Source organism: Chiloscyllium plagiosum, unplaced genomic scaffold, assembly GCF_037043375.1.
Source record: "Chiloscyllium plagiosum isolate Xiang-an unplaced genomic scaffold, Cpla_swu_hap1 HiC_scaffold_18, whole genome shotgun sequence".
Classification (NCBI taxonomy): Eukaryota; Metazoa; Chordata; class Chondrichthyes; order Orectolobiformes; family Hemiscylliidae; genus Chiloscyllium; species Chiloscyllium plagiosum.
This window is the reverse complement of record NW_028270156.1, coordinates 34,627,950-34,652,465: the sequence shown is the minus strand read 5'-3', so window position 1 is coordinate 34,652,465 and position 24,516 is coordinate 34,627,950. Positions and strand designations below refer to the sequence as shown.

Here is a 24,516-nt window from a genome sequence, read left to right as displayed (position 1 = left end):
CTGCCACTTTCAGTGATGTGTATCTTGTAATCCCACCATTCTTGCACCTCTTCTAGAATCATAACCTGTTGTTTTATATTGCTTCCCCATTCTTCCCACTGAATCAAATCAATTCACATTTCTCCATTTCATATAGTGTCTGCCCCTTCTCTGCCCATTCCAACAGCCTGTCTATGCTTCTTAGAATCTTAACACCATCCTGCTCACAGCTAACAATGCATCCAGGTTTTGACATCAACTTTATTGCTACACCACTGGAAATGATAAGTTGCATGATGAAATATCTATAAACTTTGTTATTCAAAGAATTTACAGAATATGAGCAAAGTCAGCAAGGATCTACCTGAAAAACAGAACATTTCAATGGGTTGGGTGGACTCCTCTTATTTCTATGCTGCTATGATGGTAATACAGTATTTAGAGCACAGAAAGCTTTTCTCATGAAAAAGGGATAATTGCACCTTTTAAGAGAAAGTTGAATAAATATTTGAATTACGGCAAATTTTAGGGCTATGGAGTGAGAGTAAAGTATGGGGATTGATTCCAAAGTATAGTGAGCTCGTGAGTGGAACTAATTTTGGATTGATAACACTCTGAGTAGAGAGAGGGCAGTGAGATTAGCCTGTGGTTGATAGAGGTGCAAATGAGACAGGACTATGAGAGTGCGAATGGGACAGTGGGATCAGATTGGAATTGATGTAGGGCTATGGGCATAAGGAGGGGCAGTGCAATTAAATCAGAATTGCTCCAGAAATTGTCATGTAGATGATGAGCTGAATGGCCTGCCCCTTTGCAACCAACTTCTTTGGTTCTATCCCATATAGTAGGTGTTCAACATAGAGTGGGTGGGAGCTAGCAGGAAATTCTGGATTAACATCTGCAAGGATGGTGCTGAATTAGAAATTGGAAATATGCAGGAGGTTTTTGTACTTGGAATTTGAGGTGAGTGTAGGGGGGGATGTGGAGGGGGAACAGGGTATAGGGATGTAACTTATTCTCAGGATGTTCTAGATGTTTTGTGCCTGTTACCTCAAATTTCACCCACCCCACCTCCCCCACCCCACCACCCCAATCCTTCCACTATTATAGAGTCATAGAGTCATAGAGATGTACAGCATGGAAACAGACCCTTCGGTCCAACCTGTCCATGCTGACTAGATATCCCAACCCCATCTAGTTCCACCTGCCAATACCCAGCCCATATCCCTCCAAACCTTTCCTATTCATATAACCATCCAAATGCCTCTTAAATGTTGCAATTCTATCAGCCTCCACCACATCCTCTGGCAGCTCATTCCATGCACATACCACTCTCTGAGTGAAAAAGTTGCCCCTGAGGTCTCTTTTATATCTTTCCCCTCTCATCCTAAACCTATGCCCTCTAGTTCTGAACTCCCCCACTCCAGGGAAAAGGCTTTGCCTATTTATCCTATCCATGCCCCTCATAATTTTGTAAACCTCTATAAGGTCACCACTCAGCCTCCGACGCTCCAGGGAAAACAGCCCCAGCCTGTTCAGCCTCTGTCTATAGCTCAAATGCTCTAACCCTGGCAACATCCTTGTAAATCTTTTCTGAACCCTTTCAAGTTTCACAACATCTTTCCAACAGGAAGGAGACCAGAATTGCACGCAATATTCCAACAGTGGCCTAATCAATGTCCTGTACAGCATCAACATGACCACCCAACTCCTGTACTCAATACTCTGGCCAGTAAAGGAAAGCATACCAAACACCTTCTTCACTATCCTGTCTACCCGCAATTCCACTTTCAAGGAGCTATGAACCTGCACTCCAAGGTCTCTTTGTTCAGCAACACTCCCTAGGACCTTACCATTAAGTGTATAAGTCCTGCTAAGATTTGCTTTCCCAAAATGCAGCACCTCGCATTTATCTGAATTAAACTCCATCTGCCACTTCTCAGCCCATTGGCCCATCTGGTCCACATCCTGTTGTAATCTGAGGTAACCCTCTTCGCTGTCCTCTACACCTCCAATTTTGGTGTCATCTGCAGACTTACTAACTGTACCTCTTACGCTTGCATCCAAATCATTTATGTAAATGACAAAAAGTAGAGGGCCCAGCACCGATCCTTGTGGCACTCCACTGGTCACAGGCCTCCAGTCGGAAAAACAACCCTCCACTACCACCCTCTGTCTTCTACCTTTGAGCCAGTTCTGTATCCAAATGGCTAGTTCTTCCTGTATTCCACGAGATCTAACCTTCCTAATCAGTCTCCCATGGGGAACCTTGACAAACGCCTTAATGAAGTCCATATAGATCACATCTACTGCTCTGCCCTCATTAATCTTCTTTGTTACTTCCTCAAACAACTCAATCAAGTTTGTGAGACATGATTTCCCACGCACAAAGCCATGTTGACCTTCCCCAATCAGTCCTTGCCTTTCCAAATACATGTACATCCTGTCCCTCAGGATTCCCTCCAACAACTTGCCCACCACCGAGGTCAGGCTTACTGGTCTATAGTTCCCTGGCTTGTCTTTACCGCCCTTTTTAAACAGTGGCACCATGTTTGCCAACCTCCAGTCTTCCAGCACCTCACCTGTGACTATCGATGATACAAATATCTCAGCAAGAGGCCCAGCAATCACTTCTCTAGCTTCCCACAGAGTTCTCGGTTACACCTCCTGGGGATTTATCCACCCTTAACCATTTCAAGTCTCAGTGTAGAGGGAAAGAATAATTTTGATCTTGCTCCATGCTAAATTTGCCCACACACAAAACAGATCAGACACCCCCCCCCAATCCAACAAGCTAGCCCTCCAGCTTCAGTTGAAGAATGGACATTGTCAGAAATAGGCTCCATGACCTCCTTTGATGCTATAATCTCCATGATCATGAACTTCACAAAATTATTATGCAAGAACCTGCCTGACAGATGACAATAAAAATCCTCCATGTGTTGGAACCTGTTGCTATGGTTACTGTGTATAATTATTCAATTGACTTGTTTCAATATAGTTCCATGCACCATTATCTGACAGACACAACCTGGATGATGAAAGGGTTGAGTAGATTGCAGACACATAATGAAGGCTCATGTAATAAACTTCAGACCAACCCATAAACATTTAATCCTATCAGATATTTTCTTAGCGCTGAAACCTGAAGTCCATGGAAAATGCTTTCTCTTTGTTCAAACAGTCAGCAAAGAAAGGTACCCAGTTCTATCACACCCTTCTCAACATCAGAACTTCACGAACCTCTTCACAGTCCGCTGAGGCAATAGAAGATGTCTCAGATTAATTTCTTATCCAAAAGGCAGCATTTCTGAGAGAACAGGACACTCTTGGCATTGACTCTCAAATAATACAACCCACCTGCATTACTGACCTCCAACAATGCAGCGCTGCTTTAATAATAACACTCCAACAATATAGTGGTCCCTCAATAAGGACCATCTACAATATAGTGCTTTCTCAAGATTGATCCTCAGATAGTGCAGTGTTCCCTCATTACTGCCCCTCCAAAAGTGCAGTGCTCCCTCAGTGCTGCCCCTTTAACAGTGCAGTGCTCCCTCAGTACCACCCCTCCAACAGTGCAGCAGTCCCTCAGGACTGCACCAGGATTGTCAAACTGAATTATTTGCTTAAGTCCCCAGATGGGTTTTGAAACCTTCAGTTAAGTGGCAAGATAACATCCAAAAAACTCACAAGTGAGAATTAATACTGTGTAAGAACAATAATATTATGTGAATGTCATTCATTCCAAGTTTCCCTGCAAGTCACAAACTATCTTGACTTGGTAATATACTGCAGTTCATTCAGTCTTTGGGCTAAAATCTTGAACTTGCTCCTTCATAGCACAGCGGATGTACCTGTACCACATGGACTGTTCAAGAGGCAATCAATCACAACTTCTCAAAGGCCAATAAACAGTAGGCTTGTTAGCAATTCCCATACCTGAGGATAATTTCTAAAAATCTAATAACATATTTATCTGATGATGTCTTCTCTCTGAAACTTGTCAAAATTATATTTGAAAGGACTATAATGTTCCTGTCCTCACTGAATCACAATGCATAGTACCTAAGGAATTTCATTCTCACTGCAAGTCTGTCTCATTTGTCCTCACATTTCTGTGAAAATTCAACTGCCTCTTCTTGGAAATGTGACTGTTTACTTGTAACCCTCCTGTAGCCCAGGGAAATTTCACTTTTGTAGTTATTGATTAATCTGTGCACTGTATGTCTTGGTCTGAGTGATCATCAGCTAAATCTCATAAAAGAAAAGTTCCACTGTTTTGTTTGAAATTGATCCTTGTTGCCTGACAATAAAATGTTCAGCAATTTGTGTGAACCTAAATTAGCAACACCTATTGGACATTGACCGTGATGTTTAACCTCCAGATAAACTGCCAAAGGTTAGAACTTGGTCACATGTTTCAGCCATAAAGGTTTCACCCTTTGTTTTACATTAGCTACAAGGAAGTCAGATAGAGTCATGCAAGTGTACAGCATGGAAACAGAACTTTCAGTCCAACTCATCCATGCCGACCAGATATCCTAAATTAATCTAGTCCCATTTGCCAGTATTTAGCCAATATCCCTCTAAACCCTTCCTATTCATATACCCTTCCAGATGCCTTTTAAATGTTGTAATTGTACCAGTCTCCACCACTTCCTCTGGCAGCTTATTCCACAAACACACCACACTCTGCATGAAAAAGTTGCCTCTTACATCTGTTTTAAATCTTTCCCCTCTCACCTTAAACCGATGTTTTCCAGTTTTGGATTCCCCTACCTTGGAAAAAAAGGCCATGGCGATTCACTCTATCTATGCCCGTCATTATTTTATGAATATCTAAAAGGTCCCCCCTCAGCTGCCGGTACTCCAGGGAAAATAGAGCCAAGCCTATTCAGGCTCTCCCAATAGCCCAAATCCTCCAATCCTGTCAACATCCTTGTAAATCTCTTCTGCTGCCTTTCAAGTTTCACAACATCTTTCCTACAGCAGGGAGACCACAACTGAATGCAGTATTCCAAAAGTGGTCTAATCAATGTCCTATACATGACATTCAACTCTTATACTCAATGCACTGACCAATAAAGGAAAGTGTATCAAACGCCTCCTTCACAACCCTGGCTACCTGTTGTAGGAACTATGAACCTGCACCCCAAGGTCTCTTTGTTCAGCAATACTTCCCAGCACTCCACCATTGAGTGTATATGTCCTGCCCTGATATACCTTACAAAAAATGTAGCACCTCACATTTATCTAGTAACTGAAGCAACTAATGTGTAGCGTGGGTTATAAACATTTTCAGAACGAATTCACTCACAATTTACTCCCTGAGACATGGAGGAAATTTGGCTGAAAAATTAAAAAAGATTATTTTTTCAGATTTTAAATATGCTGCCCACTTTACAATGCGTTATAGTTATTGATCATGAGGGGTCAGCTTCTTACTTGGTGATACCAGCTTTATCATTACAACCATTTGAGGAAAGGAAAATAATTTTTCAGTGAAATGTGCTTCTCTTGAGCTCAAGGCTGTTGCCTAATAACAAGACACAAATCTGCATTTGGATTCCAGTTCCACATCCCAAACCCTTTTTATACACCCAATCCAATCTGTGCAGCGAATAATTTTGCTAAGCTAGTCTATAATTGGCTGTCCATGAAATGAGAAAAACAATGTGGGGACAGACTGAAAAGTGGAAATGAGAAAGAGAATTAAAACTGACCTCAAATCCTATAATAAATAATGGGGTGTTGTGAAGGTACCAATCAACCTGAGGAAAGTACAAACTGACAATTAAGTCTAGAGCGATTCAGAAATGGTTTTCCTCCTCCCTGATCAAGCAGTTAGCAAGTGTAAGGCCCACTAGCTAGACCCCCTTCTACTCCAGGGCCTGAAGATTAACATTTACCTTAGGTATCCCATTTTTTAAATGTTCATTCATGGGAAATGGGAGTTCCTGGTTAGGCCAGCATTTAGTGCATCATCCTAATGGCCCTTGAGACGTCATTGTCTTGAACCACTTCTGTCCTTGGGGAGGAATACACTTACTGCTGTTAGGATAGAAATTCCATAATTTTAACCCAGCAACAATGATGGAATGGTGACTTATTTCCAAATGTAGATGGTATGCAGCCTGAGAGAACATGCAACTAGTGGTATTCTCATGCATCCATGGTGGTAGAGGTCAAATGCAGAAGATATTGACAAAAGAGGTTTGGTGGGTTAATGCATTACATCTTGTACACATTGCTGCCAGTGTGTCAGTGGTGAAGGGAATGAACATTTAATGAAGTGGATTGGCAGCCAGTGAAGTGGCCTGCTTTGTTCTAGATGGTGTAAAGCTTCTTGAATGTTGTAGAAGCTGCATCCACTACGCAAATGTATTCATTCACACTCCTAACTTGTGCCTTGCAGATGGTGGACAGGCATTACTGATATAGAAGGTCAGTCATTGTGGAATTCCTAGCCTCTGACCTGCTCTTATAGCCATAGTATTTAGATGGTATTTACTGTTCTGAAGGTGGGTCACTGGACCCAAAATTGTAATTCTGATTTCTTTCCACAATGCTGCCAGACCTGCTGAGATTTTCCTGCAATTTCTGTTTTCTTTAGATGGCAGTTTAGTTTCCGGTCAATGGTAACCACCAGAGAGTTAGTATTAGGAGATTCAGTGATGGTCATGGTATGGAATGTTAAGAGGAGATAATTAGATTCTGTCTTGTTGGTGATAGTCATTACCTGCCATTTTTGGGAAATGGGTGTTGCTTGCCAATTTTTAGTCAAGTCTGGATGTTATCCCAGGTCTTGCTGCAATTGGACACTAGCTGTTTCAGTATTTGAAGAGTCGCAAATGAATCCTGATTCTGTGATTTCCAGGCAACTAAAATGAGCTCATTTCTAACCCAGCAACAACAACTGTGAAAACGACCACACCCCATGGAAATGGAACACCTAAACCACCAACTAAACCTCCTGGGACTGGGCCAACCAGTCCATCAAAAGTCCCTCCTGGAACCCCCCAAGGATCCACAACAACAAAGCCAGCTGGACCCGGACCAACAAGCACAAAACCTCAGGTCTCTGGATCAATAACAACAAATAATCCTGAGCCTCCAGGGTCAATAACTCCATCCAGGAAACCACCCGATGGACCCGGAACAACAAGTAAGCCAGCTGGTCTTACATCACGTCACTCTCACACAGTCACTGTCACTTACTCATCCCCATGATCACGCTGTACTGTTCAGATGGGCTTCACTTAAACTTAGCTGGGGCTGATGTCTTGGCAATTCAAATAATGGGCAGGAGCTAGGGCTTTGAATTATAAAGAAAGGAGAATTCAAGCTGAGGGGAGATTTATCAGCGTGAAGGGAAAGGTCAAGGCCACAGAGCAGTGCAACAATTTGTGTAAATTTAAATGGTTTGTAATAAGAACTAATGATAAGTTTAACTGCAATTTGAGCAATGAATAATATTAAATCAGGAGGAAATTTGGAAAATAATTCAAGGCATTTTATCAAATTTAGAACTTCTCGTAACAAGACACAAAATGCATAGTACCAGTAGAGCATATGTAGTTAGCAGAAAATGAGAAGGGGATGTTGATAGATTTAGTGAATGGACAAAACTGTGGCAGGTGGATTTCAATGTAAATATGTGTGTGGCTATCTATTTTGGGCAGAAAATGGATAGATCAGGATACTTTCTAGAAGTTACAAAGAATGGATGTTCAAAGAGACTCGGGGTTCAGCTGCACAGATCTTTAAAATGTCTCAAACAGGTGCAGACAGTAGTCAGGAAAGCTAAGAAAATGCTAGTCTTTATATCTAGAGGACTGGAGTGCAAGATGCAGATGTTATGCTGCAATTGCACAAAGCGCTGGTTAGACCACACTTGGAGGACTGTTAGCAGATCTGAGCACCACACCATATGAAGGATATATTGGCCATGAACGGAGTACAACATAGTTTTACAAGAATAATAATGGGACTTCTGAAGTTTAGATATGAGGAGAAATTACACAAATTTATCTCTAGAATTTAGAGGTTGATTTGATTGAAGTCTTCAAGATATTAAGAGGAAAAATAAAGATAAATGATTTCCACTAATTGTGGATTCTAGAACTAAGTGATAGAGATTGAGAATTAAGGCCAGACCATTTACGTTAAGTGTTAGGAAGCAGCTCCATACGCAAAGGGTGGTAGATATTTCGAACTGTCTTCTGCAAATGGTAGTGGATGCAGGGTCAGTTGTTAATTTTAAATCTGAAATACATAAATTGTTGTTAAGCAAAGGTGTTAAGGGATATGAGTCAAAGGTGGGTACATGGTGTTAGACCACAAATCTCATTTAATGGTGGAACAGGCTCCAGGGCTGAATGGCCTACTCCTGTTTCTATGTTCCTATGTACATATATCCTTCCAAATATCCAGTGCTTAGATCAGGACATTACGGCTGAAGAAGTGATTTAAAGGGTTTATTCTAAAATATCTGCTTTTGTACACCTTGCCCCAATTAAACAGCCCAGGATCCAGTACACTACTTTAGACACTGGCTCAACCTACCCTGCCACTTCCAGTGATTTGCATATACATATATCTCGCAATGCCTCCATCCCTGCACCCCCTTTAGAATCATCCCTGTTGTTTATATTGCTTCTCCATTCTTCCCACCAAATCAAATCAAATCAATTCACATTTCTCAGTTTCATATGCTGTCTGCCACTTCACTGCTCATTCCAGCAGCTTGTCTCTGCTCCTTAGAATCTTTGCACCATCCTGCTCACAGTTCACAATGCATCCAGGTTTTGACATGGTTTTTAATCGCTAAATGATCAGAAATGATAAGTTGCATGATGAAATATCCATAAACTCTGTTATCCAAAGATATGGAGCAAAGTGGATATGCATGGAAGAGATCAGCAATTATGTAATTGAAAAGCAGAACAGTTTCAAAGTGTTGCGTGGACTCTTTGTTTGTGTGCTGTTACGATGGTAATATTTAGAGCATAGGAAGCTTTCTCACAACAAATGGATAATTGTACCTTTTAAGGGAAAGTTGAATAAATGTTTTAAATGGACGAGTTTGTAGTGCTATGGAGTAAAAGTGAGGTATTGGGATTAGATTGGATTGATCTCAGACTATAGCAAGCGTGTGAGTGGAATTAGTTTTGGATTGATACTGGGCTATGAGGAGAGAGAGAGGGCAGTGAGATTAGCTCTTCACACTCATGCGGGACAGCGAAAGATGTCTTAGATTAATTTCTCATCCAAATGGCAGCACTTCTGAGAGTACAGGACACACTTGGCATTGACTATCAAATAATTCAACACCCTTGCATCACTGATCCTCCAAACGTGCAGCACTGCTTTAGTAAAAACTCTTCAACAATTTAGTGGTCTGTCAGGATGAACTATCTATAATATAGTGCTCCCTCAATATTGATCCTTTGATAGTGCAGTGTTCCCTCAGTACTGTCCCTCCAACAGTGCAGCACTCCCTCAGGTCTGCACCAGGACTATCAAGCTGGATTATTTGCTCAAGTGTCCGGAATGGATTTGAATCCTCAGTTAGGTGGCAAGATAATGTCCAAAAACTCACAACTGAGAATTAAAACCATGAAAGAACAATAATATTATGTGAATGTCATTCATTCCAGGTTTCCCTGCAAGTCACATACTACCCTGATTTGGAAATACAGGTATACTGCAATTCCCTCAGTCATTGGTTAAAATCCTGAACTCCCTCCTAGATAGCACAGTGGATATACTGGTACTACATGAACTGTAGTGGTTCAAGAGGCAATCAATCACAACTTCTCAAAGGCATTTAGGGATGGGCAATATATATGAGGTGTGTTAGCTATTCCATATCCTGAGGATAATTTATAAAATCTAATATCACATCTATTTGACATTATCTTTCCTCTGAAACTTATATCAAAATTATATTTGAAAGAACTGTAATGTTCCTGTCCTCACCGAATCACAATGCATGGTACCCACAGGATTTCATTCTCATAGCAAGTCCGTCTCATTCTTTCTCATGTTTCCTTCAAAATTCAACTGCTGCTTATTGGAAATTTGACAGTTTATTAATAACCCTCCTGTACTCCTGGGGGAACCTCTCTCTTCCTTGTAACTGGAATTATTTATTTAAAAAACATTCCACTGTTTTGTTTGAACTAGGTCCTTGTTGCCTGACAATAAAATATTGAGCAATTTGTATGAATCTAAATTGGCAACACCTATTGGACATTGACCATGATGTTTAATGTCCAGATAAAGTGCCAAAGGTCAAGAAATGGTGAAGAGTTTCAACCGTAAAAGTTTCACCCTTTGTTTTATATAGCTACAAGGAAACTTGAGGAAATGTACATGTAGCATAGGTTGTAAATATTTTCAGGAAGAATTCACTCACAATTTATTTCCAGAGAAATTAAAAAAGACATATTTTGTTAGATTTCAAATATGATGCCCATTGTATAATGCATTATAATTAGTCGTCATGAGTGGTAACTTTTGTGTTAGTGATACCAGCTTCAGCATTATTGCCATTTAAGGAAAGGAAAAGAATTTTTCAGTGAAATGGGTTTGTCTTGAGCTTCAAGGCTGCTGCTTAATTACAAGGCACAGATCTGCACCAGGATTCCAATATTACATCCAAACCTGTTTGTGTACACATTGTGTACACATTGTGTACCTGTGCCACATTAAATTTTGAAAAACAAATCTGTAACTGGCTGTCCACGAAGTAAGGAAAATAATGTGGGTACTGAGAAACGGAAAAGAGAAAATAAGAAAGAGAATTAAAACTGACCTCGAATCCTATAATGAATGATTGGTGTGTTGCTAATGTACCTATGGCCCTGATGGATGTACAATAAACTGACAATTAAGCCTGAAGAGGTTCCGAAGTGGTTTTCCTCCTTCCTGACCAAGCAGTTCACAGGTGTAAGGTTCATTAGCCAGATCTCCTTCCACTCCAGGGCCTGAAGATCATCATTTACCTCAGGTATCCCAATTTTTAAATAATCATTCATGGGAAATAGGAATTCCTGGTTAGGCAATCATTTATCCAAATTTCCTAATAGCCCTTAGGACGTCCACATCTTGAACTGCTTTTGTCCTTGGGGAGAAATACCCAGAGTGTTGTTAGGAAAAAAATTCCAGAATTTCATCCAGCGACAATGAGAGATTGGCAATATATTTCCAAATTTAGATGGTGTGCAGCCTGAGGGAATTTGCAGGTAGCAGTGTTTCCTTGCACCCATGGCCCCTGTCCTTCTAGGTGGTAGAGGTATTAATAAAACAGCTTTGGTGAGTTAATGCACTACATCTATGTGTATATTATACACATTGCTGCTGAAGTGTCAGTGGTGAATGGAATGAACATTTAATGAGGTGGATTGGCAGCCAGTGAAGTGGCCTGCTTTGCTCTAGATGGTGTAAAGCTTCTTGAATGTTGTAGAAGCTGCATCCACTACGCAAATGTATTCATTCACACTCCTAACTTGTGCCTTGCAGATGGTGGACAGGCATTACTGATATAGAAGGTCAGTCATTGTGGAATTCCTAGCCGCTGACCTGCTCTTATAGCCATAGTATTTAGATGGTATTTACTGTTCTGAAGGTGGGTCACTGGACCCAAAATTGTAATTCTGATTTCTTTCCACAATGCTGCCAGACCTGCTGAGATTTTCCTGCAATTTCTGTTTTTCTTTAGATGGCAGTTTAGTTTCCGGTCAATGGTAACCACCAGAGAGTTAGTATTAGGAGATTCAGTGATGGTCATGGTATGGAATGTTAAGAGGAGATAATTAGATTCTGTCTTGTTGGTGATAGTCACTACTTGCCATTTTTGGGAAATGGGTGTTGCTTGCCAATTTTTAGTCAAGTCTGGATGTTATCCCAGGTCTTGCTGCAATTGGACACTAGCTGTTTCAGTATTTGTTTCAGGCAACTAAAATGAGGTCATTTCTAACCCAGCAACAACAACTGTGAAAACGACCACACCCCATGGAAATGGAACAGCTAAACCACCAACTAAACCTCCTGGGACTGGGCCAACCAGTCCATCAAAAGTCCCTCCTGGAACCCCCCAAGGATCCACAACAACAAAGCCAGCTGGACCCGGACCAACAAGCACAAAACCTCAGGTCTCTGGATCAATAACAACAAATAATCCTGAGCCTCCAGGGTCAATAACTCCATCCAGGAAACCACCCGATGGACCCGGAACAACAAGTAAGCCAGCTGGTCTTACATCACGTCACTCTCACACAGTCACTGTCACTTACTCATCCCCATGATCACGCTGTACTGTTCGGATGGGCTTCACTTAAACTTAGCTGCGGCTGGTGTCTTGGCAATTCAAATAATGGGCAGGAGCTAGGGCTTTGAATTATAAAGAAAGGAGAACTTAAACTGAGGGGAGATTTATCAGCGTGAAGGGAAAGGTCAAGGCCACAGAGCAGTAAATTTGTGTAAATTTAAATGGTTTGTAATAAGAACTAATGATAAGTTTAATTGCAACTTGACCAATGAATAAGGTTAGATCAGGAGGAAATTTGAAAAAAAAAAACTAAAGGATTTTTATCAAATGCAGAATTGTTTGTAACAAGAGAAGCAAATTGAATGGTACAAGTAGAGCTGAATGGGTTCAGTCTAATGTTATTACAGAAACATGGGGCTAGATTAAATACTGCCTATTGCAGAGGGAATTGTGCTGGGACCCAGCTAGCTACAGGAAATGCCAGATATCAGTCTCCTAGCTGTGGAAAAGCCTCCCCAATTAAGTCAAAAGGCAACACTCCAACACAGAATTCCCAGATACTACTGACAGTCAGGTTCATTAATGAACCAATTAATGCCCATTAAAACTGAGCCCCCACCATTCAGCGAGATTCATTTGTGGCAGAGCAGTTTACAGAAGTTTGATTAGTCTATTCCTGCTCTAAATTCATACATTAACACGACACACACAGCATTCCTTTATCCTTAGAAAGCTATTCAGGAAACTCTTCACAGGAGAGGGTATGTCCTCATTATCAGGTACTTTGTGGTTGATGGATCCTGTCATTGGGAAGCGGGTCCTATTGAAAATCACTCCCCTGCCCTTCCCTAAGGCTCCCCTGCATCCTCCTCATGTCAGAAGTCACACAAAACCGGGTTATAGTCCAACACGTTTATTCGAAATCTCACAAGCTGTCGGAGTGCAGTCCCTTCATCAGGTGGAGTGAGAGAGCAGGCCCTCCTCCTATGACCACCACCGTCAAAGAAGGGGTGGTTTTTGGGGAAGGGGAGTCCAGCCTACCAAGTGATGCTGGCTAATCAGAGGTTATTCATCACTACAGCACCAGTAGGAGCAGGGCTGCTGGTGACATTGTACCTGCCAGAGATCCAGGCACCCATGACCGTAGGTGAGAGAAGGTGGGATGGCAATCAGGGGCTGGGGGCTGTCCAGTCCTGAATTCTTCACACAGAAGCTCCATTGAGAGTTTTATGTAATATCATAAGGTACCGAATAGGATGTGAGATGTGTGATGTTGACTGATGCAATATGTTGGGCAGGCTTTGCTAAAATATATGTGTCTAGATTAGAGTGGTGCTGGAAAAGTACAGCAGGTCAGGCAGCATCTGAGGAGCGGGAAGATCGACGTTTCAGGCAAAAGCCCTTCATCAGGGCTTGAAATTCTTAGTGAGAAGTCCATTGGACCGCCTTTCTCTCCCATTGTCAACTAAGAACATATGTGGGGGTTGCTGCTTGCTGCTAATCTCCTTTGCCACACAGGGCCTCTTCATGCGTCCCTTATCTCCCATCACTCCATGATTCAAGGACTCAGATGGCAGCAGTGCTGGAAGCAGTCTGCATGACTTTGTGGCATTGTGCCACTGTGGAGGTAGCCTCCGATTGGCCAACAGCTCATTGGGTAGGACTTCTGCCCACCCCCCACCCCCCATCCCCCACTCCCACCACATCCCTCCAAGCTCCTTAATTCCTGGGAAGAAGGTTCACCATTGGCCTCTTGAGTGTCTGAGAAGAATAAGACATAATGGACCTTCTCGTAAAAATACAACATGGGGATCTCACCAATGGCTAAGGTCTCCGTCATTTCTGCAACATTCTGTCTAACGTCTTCTTAAATGGCTCGTGACGATAGTTTTGATTCAATAAACTCTTATGACTCACCTTGGCATGTTTTTACCCTGAAGCCATTGAATGTTTTAAAGAAGAAATTAGATATCGTTCTTAGGGCTTGTGATTCGGAGATGCTGGTGTTGGACTGGGGTGTACAAAGTTAAAAATCACACAACACCAGGTTATAGTCCAACAGGTTTAATTGGAAGCACACTAGCTTTCGGAGTGATGTTCCTTCATCAGGTGATAGTCTTAGGGCTAAAGGGATCAAAGGGTATGGGGAGAAAGTGAGAATGGGGTACTAAATTGGATGATCAGCCGTGATCATATTGAACGGCCTATTCCTGCTCCTATCATCTATGTTACCATGTTTACTAATTAATTGTATAAAATAAATACAAGTTATTATGGGTTGTGCAACTGGAGGTGGGTATGAAGAGGGGTGAATATGTGGACTGATTGGATACAAGGGTGAGAGTTCTAAATTAGATATATTTCTAGATTGGGTTAACAAGCTCAAAGTTTATGCTGTTTCTGCATCCATAGTATTCAATAAGAATTTTTTTTTGATAATTGATATCACAGAGATTCAATGTGCCATTTGTTTCAATAAAATGCTGTTTTCCAGGCTCACCAGCAGTAAACCCAAGGCTGAAGTATGAAGCCAAACACATGGCAGCTCTTGGAGTTCCATTAGCCATATTGCTCATTATTTGTTTCATCATCATTGGAATTCTTCTCCACAAAATCCATAGAGGGAAAATGGAATGGGAAAAACTACAGGACGGATCAGTGAATAAGGTAAAAATTGTGAGTGGCTGAACCCTGAGGTACCTGAACAGAGAAACCTATCTGCCTGGTTAGACAAACCTTGAAAAAACTTGTCCCAGATGAAGAGTGGGATATGATAGAATTTTATATCTAAAAACTTCTTGGGTATCATTTCAAAGTCTATTGATGACCCAAAACTCAGATATATGGTAAAAAACAAGGAAAGTGATTAAAGGCTTGCTGAAACAAATGCAATTCAGTGCAGAAAGAGGTGAACTGATATATTTTACTAAGGAGAATGAAGAGAGACAATCTAAAATAACTGGAACAAGCATTGAATTAAGGCCATTTGGCCCCTCTATAATATAATGATTGATTGATTGGATTGTGGCCTTAACTCCACTTTCCCATCTACTATCAATAACTATTCACTTCCTTAGCGGTCATTAATCAATCTATCTATCTCTGCCTTAAAGGTATTTAATAATTCCACCTCTGCTGTTTTCTGAAGACAGTACCAAATAAATCTCACTATCCTTTGAGAAAAAGAAATTCCTTCTTTTCTCAGTCTTAATTAAATCAGGTTCTCTAGTCTTTGTTTCTCCCACGAAGGGAAACATCCTTTTAGCATCCATCCTATCAAGTCATCTTAAGATCTTATGTGTTTCAGTAAGATCACGTCTCATTCTTGGAAACTATACTGGAAAGGGGCCCAACCTATTCAACCTTTCGTCATAGGATAATCCTCCTCTTCAAAAAATATTAGTGAAGTGCATCTATATCCTTTCTTAGCTAAAAAGACCAAAACTTTAAACAGTGCTCCAGATGTGGCCTCACCAATGCTCAATACAACTGTAGCAAAATATCCCAACTTTTATAGTCAATTCCTGTATCAATAAACACAATATTCTATATGTCTTCCTAATCACTTGCTGCAACCATGTACTAACGTATTGTGATTCTTGTACCAGGACTCCCAGATATCTCTGTCAATCTCTGTCCTTGTATAAGATATGGTGCTTTTCCATTCATCCGCCAAAGTTTACAGTTCCCTACAAAATACTCCATCTGCTAAAGTTTTGCCCACTCACTTAATCTATCCATATCTATTTATGTCCTCTTCACATTCCTACCTATCTCAGTATCATGAGCAAATTGAGCAAACATATATTCATCCAAGCCGTCTGTCCATCTCAACCTTGAATTTACTTAATGATCCAGCCTTGACAACTCTCTGTGGTAAAGAATTTCACAGATTCACTACTTCAGAGAAAAATTCTTCCTTATCTCCATCATAACTGGGCAAGCACTTATTCTGAGATTATGTTCCTTGGTCCTAGATGTTTTCCCACAAGTGGGATCAACTTTTTCACATCTAGTCTGTCAAGTTCTCGAAGATTTTTATATTTTCTAATAAGATTGCCTCTCATTCTGCTAAACTCCAATGAGAACATGCCCAACCTATTCAGTCTCTCCTCATAAGACAGTCTGCCCATGTGGTGGATTAGTGTAATAAACTTCTCTGGACTGCTTTAAATGTAAGTATATCTTTCCTTAGATAGGAGTGCAAAATTGGTCACAATATTCCAGCTGTGGTCTGATGAATATCTTGTACAGTTTTCAAAAGAGCTCCCTATTTTTATACTTCATTTTCTTGGAAATAAATGGCAATATTCTATTTGCCTTCCCTATACCTGCTGAAATTGGATGCTAGCTTTTTAGTGATTTATGCACAAGGACTTACAAATTCTTTGGTATCATAGCTTTCTATAGTCTTTCTCATTTATATAATATTTAATCCTCTAATCCTTCTGCCACCATGCGTAATCTTACATTTTACCACATAATGCAATCTGCCACTCACTTAACCTGTGCCCCTCTACAGACACTTTGTGTCATCCTCACCACTTATTTTTTCATTTATTGTTGAGTCCTCTGCAAATTTGGCTACTCTTACTTTTCTCATCCAAGTCATTAATATATATAATAAATATCTGTGGCCCCAGCACTAATCCCTGTGGCAGCACCGAATTACCAGAATGTTACTGGGAGGTAGGGTAGGGAGAAGTGAAACTGTAATGAGAATTATTCAAGAATTGTTACAGCGCATCTCTCTCAGGGCCAGCCCATTGTAGAGTTCCAGAAGACCAATGAAAGGTCATTTGGCTCAACATATTGGCGTCAGTTTTTTGAAGTAACTACGCAGTTAGTTTTACTCCACTATGCATTCCTATTATCATTCTAACATTCTAGAGGCCTGGGTTCAAATCCCACCTTGACAGATGGTGGAATTTGAATTCAGTATAGAATCTGGAATTCAGGGTCTGATGATAACTATGAAATATTGCCAACAGTCAGAAAAAAAACATCTGGTTTACTAATGTCTTTTAGGGAAGGAAATCTGCCATTCTTACCTGGCCTGGCCTATGTATAATTCTACACCCACAGCATTGTTGGAAACTAGGAATAGGCAATAAATGCTGGCCCAGCCAGAGACACTCACCTGCTATGAGTGAATTAAAAAAATAACAAAGTAGTTTGCTTACACAGTGGATGGTTGTGACCTGGAATCCATTGCCTATAATGGCAGTAGAAGCAAGTTCCATAACAACTCTCAAAAGAGAAGCAGACAACTTGATAGTGAAAGTGAGGTAGAACTATAGGGAATGCATAGTGGAGTAAGACTAACTGCATAGTTACTTCAAAAAACTGACACCAATATGTTGAGCTAAATGGCCTTTTCTTGGTCTTGTGGAAGTCTACAATGGGCTGGCCCTGGGAGGGATGCGCTATAACAATTCTTGAATAATTCTCTTTTCACTTTCACTTCATCCACACCTACATATTTGCCCAGAGTGACATCATGGTATCTTGTTCTACCAGTTCTACCTCACCACTATGTCACTCAAGGTGGCAGGAGGAGATAAGTCACCCCCTCAAACCTGTTCAACTACTCCATAAGGTCATAGTTGCTCTCTGAACTGAACTAAATTTACCCACATTTGCTTCATTTTATGCAATAATCTTAGCCCAAAAATTATCAATCTGAAATTAGAAAATTCCAACTGGCCTCCAGCTTTCACAGTCCTTTAAGGGATCTATAGTGTGGTGCTTTCCTTCCCCACTCCTTAATTGTTTGTCAGTCACAATAAGAATAATCTTGAATGTTAATAGAGATCTAACAGTTATACTATCACAAAAGTATTCTTTATAGACTATTGATGTGTATAATTGACCCTGCCCTCACTCTTTACCAATAAATGGAATTAGGTAATTACAAGAACTCTTTTCTCCATTGCAGTTTTCCAGAGGTTCAATTACATCACACAGTGACAAGCTGCAATTTGAAAATGAAGGATATTTGGAGGAAGCAAAATCTGAGGGGACCAAAAAATCAAGTTGGCCAAGGTGGAAGAATCCTCCCATCTTCGAATCTGCTGGGCTGGCTACTATCCTCGATCCACCAATGGAAAACAGCAAACCAACAGGATCTTCAGAAATCCAATCTGCCACCATGTCCCAAAGTTATTCCACAGTCCAGGAAAATGACAAAGTGCAGCACTCCCCAGAAGAGATTGAGAATGACACAGAGGTGAAATCCATTCTCACCAAGGAGAGGAAGTCGGATGAAGGCTACAAAGCCGTCTGGTTTAAGGAAGATATCGAGCCAGAAGCAAATGAAGAACATGTAATAGAGAGGCATGATGATGGAGAAGAGGGAGAGGAAAGTGACCTTGATCCTGACAACAGGAACAAAGATGGGTCTGTGTTAAAACTGAAGTCAGATGATGAAGATTCTATCACCCTTTAGATCCATCAACAGCTTACTCACAAAAGCAGAAAATAAGAAATTTTTATAAATTAATGCACAGTATGGGTTGCTTTTTCCAGGATGTTTAGAAGTGCCCCAGAGCTGGTATCTGTGGAACACTGTAGGCATCTTAAAGAACATGCTGCCAAGAGCAAGCCCATCTACATTGTATAATCAAGGTGCCCACATGTGTCTACATTTTACCCATAACTCTCTTCACTCAAACATTCAATAAAAGTGGCACTGTCTCCAATTTAAACTCACAAGAATAATGATTATCTTCCATTTCCATTAAATCCATATTTCAAAAGATCTGAAGTGTAATTTTTAAAAAAGCAAATTCTGCACATAAAAGTTTCACAATATCTACTGATGAGTTGCAGTGAATTTCCAAACTGATCTCGTTGCCCATAGCCTTGCATCAACCCCAAACAAATCTCATTGTCTCAAGTTCTTCGCAGACCAGTATCAAACCCAAAATAATCCTACTACTCTGAAAATGTCATTCAACTCAAAACTTCATCTCTAGTCCTCTCTCCACAAATGCTACCAGACCATTCTCTTTTGTTCACAGGATGTCAGTGACTTTATCGCCCATCCCTAATTGACAATTAATTGATAAACAGGAATGAGGAAGGGAGATCCAGGATTTGAACTGATTGACAGTGATATAGTTTCAAGTTGGTGAATGATTTAGTAGGGATCTTGTAGGTGGTAGTGTTCCATGTATCTTTTACCATTGTTCTTATAGCTGGTAGAGATTGAGGATTTGGAAGGTGTTGTTGGAAGAACCGAGGTGTGTTACTGCATAGCCCTATAACAATCCTAAAGTAATTCCATTGCCCATGCTCACGACATTGCACTGTATCAATCCCAGACTAATCCCAATATACCCTGCTTTCTCCCTCTGACTTTATGTAATTCTGCATCCAAAGATTTGCCTTGTTTCTCATTTGAAAGATGTAGTGGTGGTCTGCATCTCAACCATTCCCTTTGCTACGAATTCCGTGCTCTGACATTTTCCCTCAGCCCACTCCTTAGTCTTATTAAGAATGAATGCCCTCTCCTCACTCTGAACAAGACCTAGTCATCCCAACTCTGTTTCCTCTATCATCAACATTCTGTTTTCCTACTTTAAAAATTCCTTCCTGTAGAACCTTTACAATGTTACAATGAAGTAATCGAGAAAACACAGTAACCAATTTGCACGCAGCAAGTTCCCACAGCCAACAATGTAGTAACGACCAGACCATCACGTCTTACTGATGACGATTGTGGGGTAAATATCAGACAGGACCCTGAAGAGAACTTACCCACTCTTCTTTAAGATAGTGACCGGGGATCTTTTACAGGCTCTTGGGAGCGTTGGCTGGTTGATTAGTTTCACATTTTATCTGAAAGTCTACACCTTCAAAAGTGCAGAACTCCCAATGCACCACACTGCAAGGCCAGCCTTCATTTTGCACACAAGTTCTGGGGTGAGTTAGCAAAGGTTTTAATTTTATTTCAGGGTTGGGGAAGGGGTGGCAGTGGGATAGTGGAAGTCTGGGGTGAGTGACAACCTCACACTGTGATACCTAGATAGATTCTAAGCCTGGACATTATATTCAGATTGTGTCTCGAATCTTACCTCACCCCCACAAAATAAATCTCTTAGCAACAGACCACAGTAACAAATAATGAGGAAGTGAATGCTGAGGTGATTGAAGTTGATTGGGGGTGTGAAGGAAGGGGGAGGAATGTAGCTTGTGGGATCTTGTTTTGCAGGTGTTGGTCACCATATCTTGTACATTGTAAAAGTGACTAATCTTCAAAAATGGTTCATTGGCTGCAAAGGACAATGAGACAGCCCCAGGCTATGAAAGACACTACAGAAATACTAATTCTCTCTTTCCTGGGGGAGGTATGTGTTGTTTCCTGGGAGAAACAATAAGGTTTCTTAACAGGGAACTCAGGCAACAGTATGAACCATAAAATCATACCTTGGGGAATTTACACACATGACCAAATTACTTGAGATTAGATTAGAGACTGGTGTTACTTTTCTAACAAAGCTTTGAGGAGAAAGTGAGGACTGCAGATGCTGGAGATCAGAGCTGAAAATGTGTTGCTGGAAAAGCGCAGCAGGTCAGGCAGCATCCAAGGAGCAGGAGAATCGATGTTTCGGGCATGAGCCCTTCTTCAGGAAGGGCTTTCCAACAAAGCTGGCTAGTTTTATTCAGCTCGAGATCAATACTGTATGTGGGTGGTGTCTCTGGATATGTGCCCAAATTGTTGTTTGATTAGAAACCTTCACGGACATGATGTCATAACCACCAGATTGTTTCAACAAATGCTCAGGAAACTTGTGGTTAGTAATCAGAGAAGGCACACCTCAGCGATCAGGACTCAGTTAAGCCTGTAGCAGCAGCTAACCCAGATACAGAAACCAGCAAGTCTGGCAGCATCTGTGGAAAGAAAGAGAGAGTTAATGTTTCAAGTTCAGCGAACCTTTGTCAATATTGAAAGCAGCTGGTATTTAAGTTCAGGCAGGTTGTGTGTATTTAGGGGAAGCAGACAAAGGGATTGTTGATAGTAAGCCGGGGAAGAAGTAAATGCTGAATGGGTGATAACAGGAACTATGAATAGTTGAAAATGAGTTGGCTGTTATGGAAGCAATCCATACAGAACAGGACCTGGAAGTGGGTGGGTGGATAATGGACAGCTAATCCATCTCATTTAAGTGCAGCAAGATGCTTATATATTGATAAGTTACTGGAGGGACTCAAAATACCAACCTTATCAATAAAAAAACATGAAATTTGGCAAAGTCAAGTACAAAGGGTGATGAGAGCCATTTCTTTCTTTGCTCACCTGCTTCAGTCAATCAATTTCCTGGGAGAGGGAACAATCCAAACCGATTCCAAAAATATTTTTCTCAGATCCTTTCTGCTGGTTCCCTAAGGCAAGCTGCATGAGACCTCTGAAATGATCCTTTCTCACCAGAAGAGATCTTTGGGGCAATGAGCTCCTGTTTCTGGCAAAGCAATGCTTGTTGAGGTAGAGACTCTGGTAAAAGATTTTCTTCCAACAACAGCAGTATGTCCAGATTTTCCGGAATGTTCCAGTGAGTGACATCGGGTTGATGTCTGGAGTAGACATGGTCCAAAGGTAAATTATCCCTGCCTTATGGCTTATCTGTTAGCCAAATGAAGAAGCACTAGAAGAAACCAAGAATCAGTGGAGTGTTTGAAGAAACCTCCAATAGCATTTGGACAACAGTAAAATATTGTTTATTATCTCCTACCTGCTAAACCCTAGGTGGTTTAACTCCTGAGCCAATTGAGTTCGTGGTGCTTCATAAAAGATCCCAATAGGATTAGGTTAGATTCCCTACAGTGCAGAAACAGGCTCTTCGGCCCAACCAGTCCACATCGACCCTCCAAAGTGTAACCCACCCAGACCCATTTCCCTCTGATTAATGCACCTAACAAATTTAGCATGGTCAATTCACCTACTCTGCACATCTTTGGACTGTGGGAGGAAACCCCACACAGACACAGGGAGAACATGCAAATTCCACACAGATGGTCGCCCAAGGCTGGAATCTAACCTGGGACCCTGGTGCTGTGAGACTGCAGTGCTAACCACTGAGCCAAATGGCACCCATTACTCACAATGTTCAAAAATCACATATTCATCTTCCACAAGTAAGAAAAAAATAGTGGCATTGAAAAAATTGTGCATTCTTTTCATTTTCCTGAACATTTCCATTTATTGGTCATAAACATATCAGCATCTGTTTGACTGGATAGAGGTGAGAAATCATGTGACTCCTGTATGTATGCCCACACAGAGTCAGACACGCTCAGTCAGAGCCCATGTGATATCTGAGAGCTTGGAAATTCTGACTGTTCTTTACCACCAACATCATTAAACCTCACTCAAATTAGCCAGCACCTCCAACCTTCACTGCCTTCTCCACTGTCACTTCATCTTCTTCTCCAACTTTTTTTTATCCTCACCTCCTCTACCCCACCTCCACACACTATCCCTACCACCCTTACACTTCACACCAACTATCTCACTCCTCCTTTCCATCCTGACTTCCCCTCACTGCCCACTTCCCAAACACCTGCCTAACCCCCTCAATGACAGAGTCTGTAACTGCAACAAACTCTGCTCTCTGGGGGAAAGTGAAGCTGTGTAAATGATCCATAATGGGACAAATCACCATCCGTATCCTTTCACAGAACCAGAAATCCTCAGACACATTGTTTGGAAAGAAAGGCTCTCTGGCAGATCTGGAAGTTTAACTCCTGAGCCAGTTGGGCTTGTGGTGCTTCAAACAGGAGCCCAATAATCTCAGACAAGGGGAGAGGTTGAAAAGGAGAGTCCTTCATGGTTACCTCAGCCAGATGCAGGAATTGAACCCATGCTGTTAGCATCTCTTTACATTGCATACCAGCCATCCAGCAAACTGGAGTGTGCTCCAGGCTTCTCCTTATGTCCTCTCAGCATAGTTTCAACAGAGCAAGGGAGCTTCTCACTGACAATCTTCAAGACTCTGCTGTAAATCAATACCAGATATGCTGAGGTATTCCTTATGATATAGGCAGCGTAAATATTCCCAGTGTTCTGTGCTGTTCCTACACATATAAATGGATTCTGAAAATTGGGCTGTTCCGAGAATGCACAGTAGTAGCCTCCAACTCAGTGAGATCTTTGCGTACTAGAGATAATAAACTGCAGCAGTGTGAAGATCAAAATGTCAAATAACCCTTGCTTTTCTACTGAAATAACAATGAAGGTGCAGCATGATTGTCTGAAATTACTGCATTTAAATAAAAATTGCTTAGTTACATTACTGAATACCTGTCTCAAAAATTGTCTATTTCTCTAATAAATATTTGCAATGAAAAAACTGTGTCACTCCTGAAATATTGATGTAACGGCATTAGTGTAATTTGTTTGTGGGAACTATGCAAATTGGCTGCCAGGTTTCCCACATTATAACATTAATAGCATTTTATTCGAACTTCATTCACTGTGAGGAACTTCAAGCTATCCTTGGCTTGTAAAAGGAGCTATACAAATGCAATTCTTTCTTTCTAACTTAATGTATGAAAGTCATAAATATATACATATTGAATTGGTTGAATCTGCTGTTGAACGGAATACAACAAAGCAACCTGAAAGTTGAAAGTGATATTGATGATCTTGTACAAATGCTTAACACAATCAGGACAAATCCATTCCTGTTAATTCAATGTAGAGGGGTGGTCACGACACTTAAAGAAGGGGTGGAAACATTTTACTCTGATCTTATTCCTGGAATGATCTGGACTTACAGTCTGAGGGTCTCTGATATTACCAAAAAGGTTTTGTTAACCTGCTCTGAGGCCTTGCAGTGGGATTTTCCAATTGGAATTCTGTTGTATGCAACAGTAATGGAAAGGACTGAACTGTATGGAGGACAGAAGAATGAAACATGACTTGAGAAGACAGTGTTCAAGATATTGTCCCTTTCAAAAAGAACTTGCAAGCCCACACAGATGTAATATTCAGTGAGCAGCTCCAAGTGAGGAGAATCACTTTCAACAAGGAGAGAATGGTAAAAGTTGTGTAAGATCTGGGGTTTTCAATTTAAGTTTAATCGTAAGACTTAGGTCAAATACAATTGTAGATTGATCTGAGAGAGCCAGTCTAAAGGTCTAAGTACAAGACACTCAGGACATAAGTATGTTTTCACAAGTGTCACAGAATATATTCAGCCCTTATCATAATAATTGCAATACGGTAATACTTAATAAAGGCAGTTCACTCTGGAATA

The 24,516-nt window shown here is 40.9% G+C and overlaps 1 protein-coding gene and 1 long non-coding RNA gene across 9 annotated transcripts in view; one reads left to right on the top strand and one right to left on the bottom strand.

Moving 5' to 3' along the window:
• LOC122558087 (cadherin-related family member 5) overlaps positions 1 to 19,192 on the top strand; it is a 67,091-nt gene extending 47,899 nt beyond the window's left edge. For 5 of the 8 annotated variants that reach the window (XM_087996454.1, XM_087996451.1, XM_043706407.2 and 2 more), the window contains 4 exons: positions 6,890 to 7,147; positions 11,971 to 12,228; positions 14,751 to 14,923; positions 18,195 to 19,192. In XM_087996454.1, the coding sequence (XP_087852580.1) occupies positions 6,890 to 7,147; positions 11,971 to 12,228; positions 14,751 to 14,923; positions 18,195 to 18,704 (1,199 nt within the window). In that variant the 3' untranslated portion in view covers positions 18,705 to 19,192. The remainder of the gene's footprint in view (positions 1 to 6,889; positions 7,148 to 11,970; positions 12,229 to 14,750; positions 14,924 to 18,194) is intronic. The other 3 variants (XM_087996457.1, XM_087996456.1, XM_087996455.1) reach the window with 1 other exon arrangement.
• The window catches only part of LOC148146875 (uncharacterized), a 46,358-nt gene that overhangs the window by 8,240 nt on the left and 13,602 nt on the right, over positions 1 to 24,516 (bottom strand). The window lies entirely within an intron of this gene.